We start from the raw sequence: 16,389 nt of genomic DNA, 5'->3' as shown, positions 1-16,389 counted from the left end.
TTTTCAATGTGTTCAGTGCTTAGCCAAAAGAGGGGTGCGTGGGTCCAGAGGGGAAAGTTAACCTTCAAGTAGTCCAGTCCGTCATCAAGTGAATGCGAATTCCTGCAATCCTTAAGTAGAAGATTAAAAACTCGGGAAGTCTTGGGGGAGGTGGCAAACATGATGCGCTGTGCCTTACGTAGGAGCCAATGGCAAGGATACTACAAACATGTTACACATATTCACAACTTTATTTACAGGCAATCTCCATTGCAAGGTACAACACTTGAAATTCCGCTGGACTTAATCACTACTTGAATCTGACGAGGACGAGTCTGAAGACGAAGTGCTAGGCTGACGCTTCTTGGTCTTCTTTTTGGTGCTTTTCTTGGACGATTTCTTCCGTCTCCGCTTCCTTCGTTCCTCCTCACTCGACGAGGATGACGATTCAGACGAAGAAGATGAAGTGTCTTCGCTTGACGATGAAGAACTTTCCTTCTTCCTGTTGGCTTCTCTGCTTTTCTTGTTTGACGACACCCTTTGGTCTCTTCCGGAAGTTTCGCGCTCCGAATGCCTTTCTTGTCTGTTTCTTTCATTCGAATAGGGCTGACGGAAGTCGTTCGTCTTAGCATAATATCTGTTCTCTTCTTTTGTTCTATTGTCGTCACGATCACGTGAGCGGCTCCGATATTTGTTGCGCCGATCGTCATATCTTTGAGCGTGACGATCATATGCTGGAGAACGGTCACGTGAGCGGTTACTATTTGACCTATACGGCGATCTGCTGCGCGAGCGCCTGTTGTCATATCTTCTCGCATAAGGACGTGAGTTGAAATAATTGCCGCCTGAGTATCTCCCTCTGCCGCGGTTTCCATAGGGTCTGTTGAAGTTCCTATAGTTGTTGGGCGGCCGTCGATATTCTGAGTCGCGGGAAAATCGGTTGTGATTTGATGGAGATCGACTGTTTCTATCGTATCCACCTCTTCTGCCGGTATTCCTCGAGCGGCTATCCGATCGCTCGCGGCGTTGGTTATTTCTGCTGGTCGGGGACCGGCTTTTTGTTCGACTTTTGTTTCGTCTCGGGGTGCGGCTTCTGGATCTGCTCTTGGATTTGTTTCGAGGGCGCTCGGGGCGACTATCCTCTGCCTTGCCGTTCTTGGGATAGTCGTTTGCGTCTTCACGGCGCTCTCTGCCTCTTTCTCTCTTTATAGGTTTGCTAGGCCCTCGCAAGTCATTAAAATCCAACTTTCCCCCATCTTTGCCGTCATCCCGGACAATACCACGACCTTTACCGCGCCACTTAACCTTCGCGACGGATTGTGAGAAGTCGACGTGTATCCGTCGATCGTCTATGAGGACGTTGTCCATTTTAAAGTAGGCGTTCTCGCAGGCTTTCTTATCCTCGAACTCGACGAATGCGTATTGGAGAGAGTCGCCCGTAACCTTATCCCTGATGACTTCGCAGCCTTTAACTTTTCCGAACCGGCTGAAAATTATTTCCAGGTCGTCATCAGTGGTGACGGGATTCAACTTACAAACGAACAAGACGTTTTCAGGCGGAGCAATATCAGCGTCCGGAAGATCACCTACGATTTCCAAGATTGTTGCTCGTGCCTTGGCCTCGCGTTCTTGCAACATTTCCTGGATTTCTTGCGGCGTTTTGCCTTCCGTATCGTCGATATCTTCATCGGCACCAATTCTGCCATTTTTCAAACGTTCAGGGTTCGGAGATGGCGATCGACTTGGAATTTGAAAGCCGCGAGGATCGTCGAAGGGGTCTTCCAAGATGACTGTGTGTGTTACTCGGATGTCCTGGTAGGGACGGTACTTTTCATCTACGATTGCTTCGTTGAGTTTGCGCAACACCTCGAATCCTGGGAGGGAAAAAGGCGGAAGTCATTTAGCGTCAGAAATTTCACTTTTTTGTTAGCAGCTTTGATCAAATGGAATTCAGGAATGGTAGATAAAAGACCCAGTGACATGAAGGGGCACATATTTCAACTTTAATGGAGTTCAGAGTCAATATTTGTACAAACCTTCAGTAACCTCCCCAATAACGCAGTGGACGCCATCCAACGAAGTCAAATCTGGTCCCAAAGTGAAGAAAAACTGCGAGCCAACCATGTTTTTCCCCACGCTCACCATCGACAGTAATCCGGCGGTTGTGTGTTTGATTTTCGGCAAGCTTTCCGCTTCGAAATATCTTTTATGAACTCCCTCGACGACACCCCAAACTGATTCGCCGCCGTCCCCGACGCCGCTTGGGTCGCCCGTCTGAGCAATGAACCCATGCTCGATATTGTGAAATAAATTGTAATTATAGTACTTGAGTTTGCACAGTTTAAGGAAATTGAGGCAAGCACGCGGACGCTTGTCAACGAACAAATCAACAGTCAAATCGCCGACCGTAGTCTCAATGACCACAGCCATGTTGCTGTTGACAATTGGCGGAATGACAATTGGACATTTGACGGGTAGCGATAAACGTTTATGGCTTCTTCTTACCGAAGAGTCTTGAGAAATTTATAGGAAGACCAGAATGATGGAGCACAAATTGATACTCCCTTTCACACTCCTCATTCAGATATTTTTGATAAACAATTGCGCAAATTTTAAACTGTACTTTTCCTCTTGATTATGTTTCACAACCCTCGGATTCTTTATATTACCGAATTTTACTCCATTCGATCGTTACTTTTTCAAAGACTTTCTATCCGCATTGTCCCCATTGCACTAGAATCCGCCTCAGACAATAAACACACTCACCTGAGTGTACCATGAAGCGACAACGACAGAAATCTCAGCTGCCTGTCGTTTGCCTGCGAGTTGTTGGGCGATTACTTCGCAGTTGAGTTTGTGTACGCTGCGGCCAGCGGAGTGCGATTTGTGCAATTTTTCAAAAGACTTTTTGTGATTTCGTGGGTGAACATTCGAGACAAATAATTCTAAATCGCAGAGGATCCATCCAATAAGTTGTCTTCGGTATTTTTGTTTGCAGAAAGTTCGGGTTTGTGAAAATTTTCAGTGAAAAACGTCGTCTCAGTTTGCGGTTTTCTCTCGTTGAACGTTCCTTGGATTTTTCGATATTAGCGAAATTCTTTAAGTGGAAATAAGTGAAATTAGTCTTGGTCGCCCGTGTCGCAGGTTGCGGGGAATACCGAAATTGAGTGAAGTGCGGTAGAAAGTTTGGAGTTGCAGCGAAGGAGCAGGAATGGATGAGGAAGACGAAGTTACCGATATTCGGGCGCAAGTGTTCCACAATACCGTTCGAGAGTACATTGTAAGTGGTTCATTTTACTACTTTCTAGGTGCAATACAGAAACTCTACTTCCCTCCCTAATTGAGCCGGCAGAACCCCTGCACCGGGAAGCAAATTCCGTTCAGGACTTCCCTCGATTTCTGCTAAATCCTCGTTCAATTTTCAGCTCTGCATTCGAATGAAATCAGACTGAATGCACCCAATCCACTTATCGCGTGAAAATCAATCTCGATGTGCCTGAAAAAAGCGCAAGAATGAGTGATTTACGTGCTCAATGCAACGTCGATGCGTCGATCAATCTCTTTATCAGAGGAACCAGTGATAAACCCCTTTGTTATGATTGTCTCCCCGATTCAGTGCTTATTTTAGATAGCAAAATTCCAAGCGCACAACAACAAAACGGCCACGACAAAAGATGATTTCTCAAGTCGCGTCGTGAGCGGCGTTAGCGCCTCGCTGACAGATTTCGACTTTCTTTTCGCCACCGCCTGCCCTTGCGGTGTTTTCTTGATCGTTTTGAGAACGCTCATTTTCGAGCACATGAATCCCCCCTGCCTGAAACCACCGCCCGCTGTATAGCAAGTGATGGGCTCTGGTTCGAAATAGTTCATGGAGGTGTACTGCAACCGAGAATTCGAACGTGGAGGCGCATAGGCCAAGCAGTTGGAGCATGTCTGCTTTGATTTCATGTGACATATTTATAGAGTCGTGTGGCGGTTCGGAAATAGCACGTACAGAGCAATGCACTTTGCAAATGTGGCCGGTGAATGCAGCGTAGGTCTCAGGCAGAAATTCCGCATCGCCGTGGAAGTGGGCGCGAGTGTGGAGGCTAGAATGCAGTTTGGATGAATGGCTCGGTGCAGCGAATTCTTTATCAGTCACTTCAGCAGCTGCGGTTGAAAGCAAATCATATTTGGCACGACATGGTTGGGAGGTTGCTGAGGTAATTTTATACACTTTTCCAAGAGAGACTCTAGAGGAAATTGACGCAATATTAAGTAGTTGCCATTTTTCTGGACTACTGGAAACCACCAGCGAAAATATCCTTTGATGTCTCTAGGACTTAAGCTGGACTAACTGTGATCAGTTTAGGTGTACAAAACCTGTGGCTCCGAGAGCCTAAGCTATTCTGCCGTCTCTCTTATCCATTTCTATCCTTTGTATTATTAAGAATACCCTGATTGCAACGTTCCAACGCCGTATGTGGTCACATTGCAGCATAGCCTCAATGAAGGCGTCCGGAAATGCTCTACCCGTCCGGATACGATGTGACGGCGATCCCACCTTCTGCAGAATAAACAATTCGCTGAAGGATGGGCTGAAGGCAACATCGAGAGACCCGCGTCACAGCGATGATACGTTTCAACGCAAAGTGTGTGCGACCATGTGAAAATGTATTCCTACATTACCGATTGTCGAAGTTCCGTCCCCACGTACTCGAGGAGGGCGATCAGAGTCTGCAAGGAACTCATCGGAAGTGGCTCTGCCGCGAAGCCTCACCGGAGGTTATCTGGTACCGTGGGAACCGGGATGGCCCTCTGAGAGCATATGTTCCAGGAGAATTCCTGGAGGATGTGTTCTTGGCCCGGTTATTTGCGGTTGGCCCCCTAGTGGGAGTTTCATGGTGATTGTGGTTATGACTACATCGCGGGTAGAGCTCCTCGGAGCTCAAGCGTGGAGTTGCGCCGTACAACTCGGGTGCTGTATCCCTTAGTTGCGACATAGGTGTTAGATAGGCCTCGCATACACTAGTATGAATGCTGAGCCTGCACTTAGTATAAACCAGGAGCGCTGTGCTTGCATGGCGGGGCTCTGATTGTGGTCCCAAATTCAATCCGTGTCCGCAGGAGACCGTGGGCCTACACGGCAGGTACTCACGTTAAACCCCTCATGACTTTCATTCCCGATTGTCGCAAACACTTCAAGCAGTGACGCAGTGGTTCTATACTACAGAGATCTTAACCGGAAGACAGATCGAATCAAGATTGAAGCCCGCTAGATCAGATTGTTACCGGACAGGGGGTAGGGTAGGCAGGTATCAGTGGCCGTTCCGAGGAGCTCAATTACCGCTTTAGTGCGCCGTTTTGATGCCACAACTTCCTAAGACCGTGACTGTTGTTATGGAAGCAGGGAGGCAGAATCCAGCCGGCTCGGATCTTCAGAGCCAGCCCGTAGCATTCACGAAAGAAAGAAGCTCTCTCACCCTGCAGCTAGAAATCTCTCTGAGGTCCTCAAAGAATGGTTTACCCAGTATCCACAGCCTGATTCTAGCTAGAGCTGGGCACTCGCAGAGAAAGTGCATGAGGGTTTCCCTTCCTTATCCGCAGCTTCGGCAATGTGATAGGTATGCCGAGCCTAGCCTATGGGCCAGTGCCCCGTGCAGATCGTCGTAATCTTGAATGCATTTGCACGCGTCTGGGGTATGCCGAGCCTAGCGGCATGGTCCCCCATGGGCCAGTGCCCCGTGCAGACCGCCATAATCTTAAATGCATTTGCACGCGTCTGGCACAGGAGCTCTCGTGAACGGGCTATGTTATAAGCGGCCCAAATTCTCCTTGACTTAGCACAGTTCGTAAGCCTTTGCCATCTTAGGCCTCACTGGCGAAACCTAGGAGACTATACGACTTGGATACACTGTGTGTTTTCGAGAAAACCCCCGCGCTGACTCCATAGGCCATCTTTGATCCGTCCGTAAAAAATACTGTATCATAATCTTGCAACACGCCGCCGGTCTTCCACTTTGCACTGGTTGGAAGGTCCACAGCAAAGTTTCTCGTAAAGTTCAGCTTGTGTGTGACATAGTCCGTGGGGGATGTCCAGATTTCCCCGAGGTATTTCATCTAGGATGTTGCTGTGGCCGTAGGACTTCGCTTCCCAGCATCCGGACTCACATAGTCTGACGGCACTGCACGCTGCAACATATGCATGCAACGTACATTGAGAGCATCTGCCGGGCAGGACTGCAGAGCCTCATTAGCACCTGCACACGCGGTTCTTTGGATCCTATTAAGCTTCATCCTATTGTATTTTTTCTTCAAAGCCTGCCACGATACAATAGAGCCGTACGTTAGGAGACCCCATTTCTTTGCAAAGGTTCTGTTGGAGGCATAGAAGGTTATACAGGCCTTCTTAAGCCTCAGTTCTATGTTCAATCTCCAATTTAGCTTTGGATCCAGGATTACACCCAGATACTTTACATTAGAGGAAACTTTGTTCATTCAGCCGTGGTAAATGGAATTCAGGTATCCTTTTCTTGGTGGTGAATAGCATCAGTTGCGTTTTGGTTGGGTTTATGCTGAGTCCGCGTCTTGCGACCCACAGGCACACCTTTCGCAACGCTCCTTCCATGATGTCGCTCATAATGGACAGAAACCTCCTTGATACTAATATCACCAAGTCGTCGGCATACGCCACCACCTTCACTGCTGTCCAATGTACGTAAAATTTTGTCCATTACTATTAACCAGAGCACCGGTGAGATGGCGCCACCTTGGGGTGTGCTTCTGTTCACAGCTCTGGTCAAGTGGTTGCCTCCCAGATCCGACTGGATTATCCTGGTACTTAGCATGGATGTAATCCAATGCGTGAGATACCCCTCAATCCAATACCGGTCAAGGCTTCCTTGATGGCGTTGGTACTGACGTTGTTAAAAGCTCCCTCTATAAACAAGAAGGCAGCTAGGGTATACTGCTTGTACTACAGTGACCGCTCAACCGTGCCAATTACCTCGTGGAGGGCGGGCTCAGTGGATTTTCCTTTGGGGTATGTTTGCTGGGACTTAGAGAAAGGCGTTCTCTCCATAATTGTCCTTAAGTGAATGTCCAGGATGCGTTCTAGGGTCTTCAGCACGAAAGAGGTCAGGCTGATTGGTCTAAAGTCCTTCGCGGACTCATGACCGCGCCTGTCGATATGAAAACCATTCGTACGCGCCTCCAGGACTGCGGTGCGTATCCTAAAGAAATGCAGCTCCGGTAAATCTCAACAAGCCACGTCACAACCCTTTCCTGCTGCTTCTGTAGCATGACTGGCATTATGCCATCTGGGCCTGGAGATTTGTATGCGGAGAAGCTGTTTATAGCCCAGCCTATCCTAGCCTCGCACAGCTGGGATTACCGTAAAACCTCCAAGCAAGGTTCTGACTCACAGTCCTCCTCGCTGGCGGAAAAGTGCGTTTGAACCAGCAGCTCCAGGGTTTCGCTAGAACATTCCGCCCAGGAGCCTTTCGACTGGACATGACTCTTCGGACTGTAGCGCAGGTTGTAAGGATAATGGCTTTTTGCATCTCTATGATATCATGAGGGATTGAGTTATACTGAAACTCGTCGACTTTGATAAGCCTTGTATTCCTGCGTGTAGCAGTATTAATGGTGTCTGTGGCCAAGATGATGGCTTCGTCGATCTCTATGTTTGATAGGTTACGGTCAGTTGCGAGTTTTTTCAAGATCAGCCTTGGTGCAAAGTCTGACTTGAGTTTCTCCCAGTGAGTGTGGACGAAGGACCTTACGGTGGTCATCACTCGCTTCCGGAGTTGGGAGGACAAGGAAAGTTTAAGTTGTACCGCAAAATGATCAGACATGCCTGGTAGCGTTTACAAGATATCACTTGAAAGTTCAGAGAAGTTTCCCCCGATAGTAGGAAGTAGTCAATGCTAGATTGACTTCTGGGTATTGTCGGCAATCTGGCAAGACCAAGTCCACGTAGGCTGACGAGTAAGGGTCTTGGATTCATTTAAGCAGGGTTTCCCCATTTCTGTTGATTGCCGTATCGCCCCAGGAGGTGTGCCTCGAGTTAAAGTCGCCACTGAAAATGAGGTACTTAGATTTTAACTGGAGATTGTCCAGGATCTATAGGTCTGCACCCAGTTGCTCAGTTAATGGTTTGCATTTGATGTAGACGGAGATTACCAAAATGCGCTTGCCATCAGTTGTTCTTACTATTGACGCCGTGGCGGAAGAAATCAGCAGGTTTTCTATAACGACTTCCCCAAATTGATAGTCTTTCCTGACTAGAAGGGCAGCGCCAGTGTTGTTGTCATTCCGGATAATATTATACCCTGCGAATTGCACGTTATGCCTGCTATTGATATGAGTTTCCGAAACGTAGTAGAAATCTGCTTTCAGACTGTCAATCAAAATTTGAGCAGTGGCATGTGGGGCGTGTGAGATCAGGGACATGGAGTTAAAGGTGACAATATTTAACTCCATTAATTCATAATTATTTTAATTGCCGCGAATTGCCCCTGCTCATTGGTGGAGACCGACGCGAGGGATTGTACCAATTCGTGGAAGGCGTTTGATGGGAAGCTGGGAGCAAGTTGTGTTGCCACTCTGGGTAATGAGTTTTTAGCAACTTGTAGCAATATGCCGGTTATCTATTCCTTCCTTTCCCTCGCACAATAGGCATTTGGGGTCCCTACTGCACCCTTTATCAATATCTCCTCACACCTTCTGCATCGATCGGATCGGTCAAAGTCGTTCGTACATGCCTTCCCGAAGTGTCTAAACATTGGGCACTTGAAGCACCTCTTTAATGAAATCTGCTTTTCAGACGGCAGACACTCCATCTGATTCGAATCTTCCTTACCGATCATAATTTCTGTGCTGCCTCCACTGGTAGCCGCAATGTGGATGTTTGAGTACTGCTATAGGCTCACAATAGACTCCCTCGTAAGCTCCACCAATTTGAATTGTTCCATCAAGGCAATGCAAATTTCTTCTTTGGATGTCATTGTCGTGATAATCTTGAATTTGTGACCTTAGACAAGGAGCACGTTTGTTATTTATTCGTCAATGTGAGTATTTGGTCCTGTATTTAAAGAAAACTTGAGCTTGACGCAAACTCGCCCAGCGCCGAAAGTGGGCAAGGCTCAAGGCTTCAAGCTCAGTAAGCAGGCGACAACCGTGGGCGAGATAGTGTTCGCGGAGCCGTCCCCTCTCCGCTTTCAGTACACGCCAGCCTCATCTATGCTCTGCTATGTTTTCCATTACTAATCCTCAAGACGTGGACGAGTCAGAACCTAGGTACGCTATCAAGAGTAACCTCATCTGCACAAAGGCTGCATAGATCTTCTCTTTGATTAGGACTATCATTTCGGCTTTTTCGAGAACTAGGTAGAATCTATACTAACTCAACCCCATTACCGTTCCCAATGTACACTAGGCTTGTTCGGCTGAACATGTGGCCACTAGTGTCGCTCTATCATCTGCTTATCCCCCAAGGACGATTCTTCGAACATCTCGAGTTGCAAAAAATTATCATATTAGGCGTTTCAGAAATCCAGGATCCTTAGGCTGCCGTCGATATATTCTCATTATCTGAGGTTTTTTCTAGGACTCCTAAGAAAGAGGACGGTCCCTTAATATCCTCAATAGGATCTTCCGATGTCTCAAGTGCGAGAAGACGAAGAATTAAATGCGTACCTTATATCCACCGTTGTGAAGAGCACCACTCGTCCTAAGTGACAGCTGTGTGTCTCGTCAGATCGCTTGAATCAATTGTATCATAGATTGTTTTGCAAGTCGTTCGCAGCAGCAAGAGAAAGTTTTTGATACTGTTGATAGGGAGTGTTTGTTTTTGGATTTTGGGAAAGAGGCAAGGAAAATAATAATCAAGGTTCTCAGTCTGATGAAATTTTACACCCTCCTCATCTACATAGAATAGCCATAAGTTCTGTCAGTCAAACAAATCTTTATTTTTCACGACGAAATAAACCAAATCAATTGAAAAGTACAACATTAGAAAAGGGAAACATAGAGCTTTCAAACGAACCATATCAGCTAAATGAGTTCGTCTCTCTTCTTAGTTGTAGGCCCGTTCAGAGGCTCTCATATCACAATGTAGCGTATCAAGCCATTGCTGTTGTTGCCGTAATTTGTGGCATGCTCTCCTCATCGACACATTATTATAAAGCTTTTGGAAAGGGACACACGTATCCTAGAACAAAATATTCAACAGCTTAAAAGCCCAAAAAATAGTATAGTATATTTTCGAGTTTCTTACCAGTCTATTATATTTGCGCTGCAGGTTTCTGGAGTTGAACTAGTTTCAGAGAAGAAAGTGAAGCGATGGCGGCTTTACGGTTTCTTACCAGAGCAGAGGCAAATCGTCAGACGCTGCCTCACCTCTGCCCTGGGAGCAGCTACGGTCACGCTACGGTCACGCTGCTCCCAGGACAGAGGTGAGGCAGCGTCTGACGATTTGCCTCTGCTCTGGTAAGAAACCGTAAAGCCGCCATCGCTTCACTTTTTTGTAAAGTTTGGGTGCAAGCCCTAAGCGAGGGGTCCGTGGACCAGGAAAGAGGGAGTAAGTTGCTTCCCATGTGGTCCGGTCCAGTATTAAGTTGATATGGACTTAGGACCCCATCATTCCTAAAAACGAATAGTTTCAGAGGTTATGATCACTTAACTCGGCGTATGCTACCAAATCTCTTAGTGCTTGCGTCGATGGAGGGCACAGAGAGTGTAAGCGTAGGCTTCTGTCTAATGGAAAATCGCGCCGTTTTGTGCGTTTAGTTTGAATCTTACCGAGATGATTACATTTTCCCCAACTTCTTTCGAAGGTCCTGTTTTCTACCGTTCGGTTTCTCTGGGTATTGTTATACCTGGTGATGCAGTAACGCTCACATCCTTATTCCCAAAGAGCTTCGCCTTCTTTCGGAGTACCTTCGGCTGTCGTTGCCTCAACTGGTTTATGGTGACCAGTCCGCATGGATCCATTTTCACATATCGGCATTAGAACTGGTTGACGTTTCCTTCTGCTGCGCCTTCCTTTTCAATTTTCGGGAAATTTAGGCACTGATCCCGAGACCGGTCGAAGTCGGGTTTCCAATTTTTTTTATTATAGGAATTACTGCTGTATTCTACTTTCTAGGTTACTATGTCGTAGCCATTAGGTAAATGCAGGCTTTCCATTGAACTGTAGAGTGTGCCTTTCATGGATTTCTCCATGGGGAACATGAATTTGGTGAGGCCTCTAGAATTTACTCCTCGTCATCTGAAGGTCGCAGATTAATATGAAGTCTGTTAATTTTTACTACTTGAAGAGAACAAATTCTTAGCTTCTATGTGAATTCTGGACACTTTTAGTGTAGTATTGAACTATTCACCATCTCGGGGTGGTGTGTCCCAGGGTTGACTTTAGTGGTAGTCGGTTTTGTTTTCTTTACATCTACTATGCCGTCCAATTTTCTATTTTAATCAACTTCAAATATAGTCGAGAAGATGGGTCTAAATCCCGAGACAGCTTCTTTGGAGCTACCACTATTAATAGTTCTCTTGTTCGAAAAAATTTGAATGATACAGTCTACAAGGTTTGTCCAAATTTTCGACCCTTCACCTGCATTTGTAGCTGATATGAATTATAATCTTTCTCGAAATTATTTACGACTATAAAACTTTTCAGAAATGGAGTGCCCTATCAACAGTTTCTTACTAGTTTAATTGAGTGTGCGATTAAGAAGAAACCGAGTTCATTGAGATCTCTATCGGTAACAATCTTAGAAAACAGATTCAGAGCAAAGAAAAATTGGTTTTGAACGTCAAAGTTTCAAACCCCCGTACTTCAAACTTATTTTGTTACTTAATAAAATGCGTCATCAAAATATTCTGTTTCCGATGAACAATTGCAATCTATTTATAAGTGGATTAGTTTTCTGTATTTGATAATGAAATCGTGATTAACTCCATTAAATACATAATTTTAAATGTAAAATCGTAGCGGTCAAAGTCCGGTCAAACGAAAGAGAAATTGATTGATTTGTTAATCATAGTCACTGCAATGAACTTAAAGATAAACATTCTCCTCAGATAGATCGAATAAATGTTTCTTTTTTCATAATTTATAAGCATCTGATGTATGCATTGGTACAAACCTTTCGATATCTAGTTCAGATAATATCATGAGAACATAAAAAATCGCTGAATTTTAAATTTTCAGATTTGTTGGAAAGATAATTGGAAACAACATGGCAAATATCAGTTCCCAATTGAGTTTCATCAAGTGGCAATAAAAATTGATTTTTTAACCATTTGCCAGCTGCAAATTTATGAGAAATTGCGAATGAATTTCTGTTTGGTCTTGAACTTGAGTTAAAGTTGAAAACAAGTTTGATTTCTTTAGTTTAAAATTAGATGAGCGCCAGTTTCGTTCCTATTTATTAACACTATCTAAATTTATTCAATAGAATAGTTTTCAATTTTAAATGTATCTACTTTGCATCTAGTCCTAAAGTATTTTAGCTTCGGGTTATATATCGACTTCTTGAGTTGACCCCCTGGGTCAATTTAAATGCGTTTCATTTCCTGTTTCAAAATCGAAACTTTTCTCGCAAATTTTTTTATTAAAATACAAATTAAAATAATGACGAAATTATGATGCACTTTTAGACAGTAGATCCTTGACAAAAAGACCTATAAAGTACCAGCCAATGACTATTCTGTCATTGTGGGCCATATTAGTTGCCATGTGGGTACCATGGAGGAGAAGAGAGCAATGAGAGTGACAACCGTGTTGTCGACTTTGCGGACCATGACAACCTTGTACTTGCGAATATATGGTTTATTAAACGATAGTCCCATCTACTATCGACTTATCGAACACCGACACCAATGCCCACACTTCTGTTGCATTAATAATAAGAACGATACTTTGCTTACCTATCGACAACCCGCGGCGAACAGTAGGCGGGGATGCTTCGAGGAGATTTCAACGAAAGAATTTATTCATGCTCTGCTTCCTCAAACACTGCCGACATTTGGATCAATTCCATCTGAACATCTCAGTGGCAAGAAAGCACGGCCGTTCCTTTATGGGAAAAGAGATGGAGTCCAGCAGAATGCTAACATTTTTGCCTGATTCGGTTGTTGTTAATATAGGATGACATTTGCGACATCGCTCAAATGAGCGTCAACCAAGTTAGGTTTTTCAAGAATTACGGAACTACTGACGCAATACACGCTGCGTGGTTACTCATGGAGAAAAGCATTGTCCACTTTACACTGCATTTCTGGATCTAGAGAGAGCGTTTGACCGTGTGTCATACGAACTCATGTGGTATGCTCTGCGGCAACACCTAGCGTCAGCGGAATTAGTGCGCTAGGTTAAATTGCTCTCTCTAAAGAGGAACGATTGAGGGAACTATACTGGGCGGGCCTACCAGGGATGGAGCAGTCCAGGGTGCTTATTGGGGGATACGAACTCATGCGTACAAAGGACTGTTTAAACCTTACCAAAAAAAACTCCCGAATCATAGTGGGAATTCTCACTGGTCACTGTTGCCTAAACTATCATTTAGGGAAGCTAGGGATATCTACGGACACTGCCTGCAGGTTTTGTGTGGAGTGTGATGAAACCTCTATACACGTCCTGGGACAGTGTCCGCCACTTGTGCAAAGTAGGTCGAGGCATCTGGGAAAACACTTAATACCAGATACAAAGTTGAAAGATCTGGAAGTAGGGAATATACTAAAGTTTTTGAGGCTTGCTTGAGATACTATGATTAATAGGTACACTATAGTCAGTAAAAGGGGCAAAATAGTTCTTCTAGGACGCGGTGCGATTTTCCCTTAACAGAATAATAATAATAAATTGCTCTACCACGATCCGAACAGTAAAGTTCAAAGTGGGGCAGTTATATCAAAATCGCTTGGTGTCTCTATCGATGCTCATCAAGTAAGCGCCCCTAGTCACTTCCTTGATTTTGCTGTGGACACTCTCACATGGGACATCCAACGTCAAGCGCTCTATATACTGCTTTATACAGATGATGTTTTCCTAGCGTCTTATAGCAAAGTTGATCCCAAAAAGTGGAATGATCGAACTTGAACAAAACAGCATCAGGCTCAAAATAGGCTGGAGCGAAATAATTTTTTTTTTTGAGGTTTGAGGGAGTCCTAAGTCATCATCAATAGCGCAACAACCGGTATCCGGTCTAGGTCTGCCTTACTAAGGAACTCCAGACACCTCGGTCTTGCGCTGAGGTCCACCAATTCGATATCTCTAAAAGCTGCCTGGCGTCCTGATCTATACCATCGCTCCATCTTAGGCAGGGTCTGCCTCGTCGTCTTTTTGTACTATAGATATTGCTCTTATCGACTTTCCGGGCTGGAACATCCTCATCCATACGAATTAGATGACCCGCCCCCCGCAGCCTGTTGAGCCGGATTTTATCCACAACCAGACGGTCGTGGTAGGCTACGGAATCATCCATCTTCATGTAGGGGTCCAAAATTCTTCGGAGGATTCTCTCGATTTCGGGCAAGGGTTCTCAATTTTTCTTGCTAAGAAATACATAAGGACTGGCAAGATTATTGTCTTGTACAGTAAGAGCTTTAACCCTATGGTCAGACGTTTCGAGTGAAACAGTTTTTGTAAGCAGCAGCCAACAACCGTGCGTGGATTTCATCGTCATAGCTGTTATCGATTGTGATTTTCGACCCTAGATAGGAGAAATTGTCAACGGTCTCAAAGTTGTAGTCTTTCTTCATTGTTTTCGTTTGACCAGTGCGATTCGACGTTGTTCGCTCTTTCCGTTTTGGCGCTGACGTTGCCACCGTGTACGTCGTCTTGCCTTCGTTAATGTGGATGAAGGTAGACTGTACATCTGGGGTTTTTCTTCCTATAATATCAATATCTTCAACGTAGGTCAGTAATTGTGTGGATTTGAATAAGATGGTGCCACTCGCATTGACATCTGCATTGCGAATCACTTTCTCCAGGGCCAGGTTAAAGAGGACGCATGAGAGGACACCCTCTTGTCTTAGACCGTTGTTGATGTTGAATGGCCTCGAGAGTGATCCTGCTGCTTTTTTTCTAGCCTCGCATATTGTTCAGGGACAGCCTAGTCAGTCTTATCGTTTTGGTCGGGATAGCGGAGAATATCTTATAGATGGTACTCAACAAAGTGTGATACCTCTATAATTGCTGCAATGTGTGATATCCCCCTTTTTATGTACGGGGCAGATAATGCCTCGTTGCCAGTCGTCAGGCATTGATTTGCTGTCCCACACCTTGAGCATCAGTTGATGAATCGTTTGGTGCTCGATGGAGTTCGTGATAGGCCCCTGCGCGTGCCCGTGTTCTTTCAGAATGCAATATTACTCGGAATGCAGCATTCTTCCGTTCCGTTGCTAGCTTACATTCATCATCGAACCAGCCATTCCGATTTTTCTTGCGGCTGGGGCAAGTATGTTTGTGGTCGTATCAATGATAACGCTCTTCAGGTGGTTGTGAAGATAATTTGTTAATGCTTCCATCTCCAGGACATCCGTTAACTGCGGATATTGCGGCATCCATTTCCTCCTTATAGGTGTTACGGAGTGCTGTGTTGTGAATGGCCTCAGTATTCGCTTTCACCTGATTGTCAGAGGGGATTGTAGGTGGCGCTGTAATTCGAGCCCGGAGCATTATGTCAACGAGATAGTGATCCGAGTCTATATTGGCCCTCCTATATGTTCTGACATTCATTAAGGCTGAGAGGTGGCGGCGTTCAATTAGCACTTGGTTAATTTGGTTGACAATTTGCCAGGTTGACAGGACTGGAGAGGCCCACGTATGTTTGTGGACCGCTTTCCGCGCAAACGAGGCACTTCCAACAACCAGTCTCCTCTGTAGGGGCGTGAACGTAAATGAGGCTGAGTCCTAAGTCTGCATCTAAAAGTGGAAGAAAATTTTGTCCCAAATAGTCCGGTCCGCTATCAATTGAATGCGGATTTAGGACTCCCTCAATCTTCAAACAAATTAGCAATTTTCGCTATTGACATAAATGGCCGACCAGGTGGTATGTCCGGCGGAAGAGTTATGCTGCAAGAAGGGAAGGGAACTCCATAATTAGAGTGCCCCGCTGAAGTAGGTGTTTGTCTTTGCAGAAAATGTTGGAATTGGGAATGCGAGTCTGTAACGATAGTGGAAACTGCTTTCATGCAGGAGCTTTTGAGGATTGTGTTCGTCGAAAAAAACTTCGAACCCGACCAGGTACAAAGTTAATATTTAGCTCAATGATCCCAACATCCATGGCTGAATGCTAATAGATTGATCCTTGCGAGGTCTGTGGAGATTTCTTTGGTTAAGTTAAGTAAGGGTGTTGTTATCACGCATTATTTGGATTGGGATAGTCTGGGATGGAGAAGTTAAGATAGTTATAGTAGGTGATGGGA

General features: G+C 45.2%; 2 protein-coding genes across 2 annotated transcripts in view; one reads left to right on the top strand and one right to left on the bottom strand.

Moving 5' to 3' along the window:
- Positions 1-209: 209 nt before the first annotated feature.
- On the bottom strand, positions 210-2,448 carry LOC119659578 (peptidyl-prolyl cis-trans isomerase sig-7). Its single transcript, XM_038067735.1, has 2 exons — positions 2,016-2,448; positions 210-1,853 (listed from the first exon to the last, which is right to left on the bottom strand). The coding sequence occupies exons 1-2, from the start codon at positions 2,407-2,409 to the stop codon at positions 283-285; spliced, it is 1,965 nt and encodes a 654-aa protein (XP_037923663.1). The 5' UTR covers positions 2,410-2,448; the 3' UTR covers positions 210-282.
- A 333-nt stretch (positions 2,449-2,781) lies between these two features.
- LOC119659216 (protein Lilipod) overlaps positions 2,782-16,389 on the top strand; it is an 84,185-nt gene continuing 70,577 nt past the window's right edge. Inside the window, exon 1 of the mRNA XM_038067189.1 lies at positions 2,782-3,259. Within this exon, the coding sequence (XP_037923117.1) occupies positions 3,191-3,259 (69 nt within the window). The 5' untranslated portion in view covers positions 2,782-3,190. The remainder of the gene's footprint in view (positions 3,260-16,389) is intronic.

Source organism: Hermetia illucens, chromosome 6 (genome assembly GCF_905115235.1).
Source record: "Hermetia illucens chromosome 6, iHerIll2.2.curated.20191125, whole genome shotgun sequence".
NCBI classification, from domain to species: Eukaryota; Metazoa; Arthropoda; class Insecta; order Diptera; family Stratiomyidae; genus Hermetia; species Hermetia illucens.
Note: the sequence above shows the minus strand (reverse complement) of the source record. Positions and strands in the feature narration are given on the sequence as shown.

Excerpts from the sequence above, each read along its gene's own strand:
- LOC119659578 (XM_038067735.1), bottom strand. The coding sequence starts at position 2,409 with ATGGCTGTGGTCATTGAGACTACGGTCGGCGATTTGACTGTTGATTTG. Across the intron at positions 1,854-2,015 it reads TATTGGGGAGGTTACTGAAG|GATTCGAGGTGTTGCGCAAA; the intron begins GTTTGTACAAAT and ends TTTCCCTCCCAG.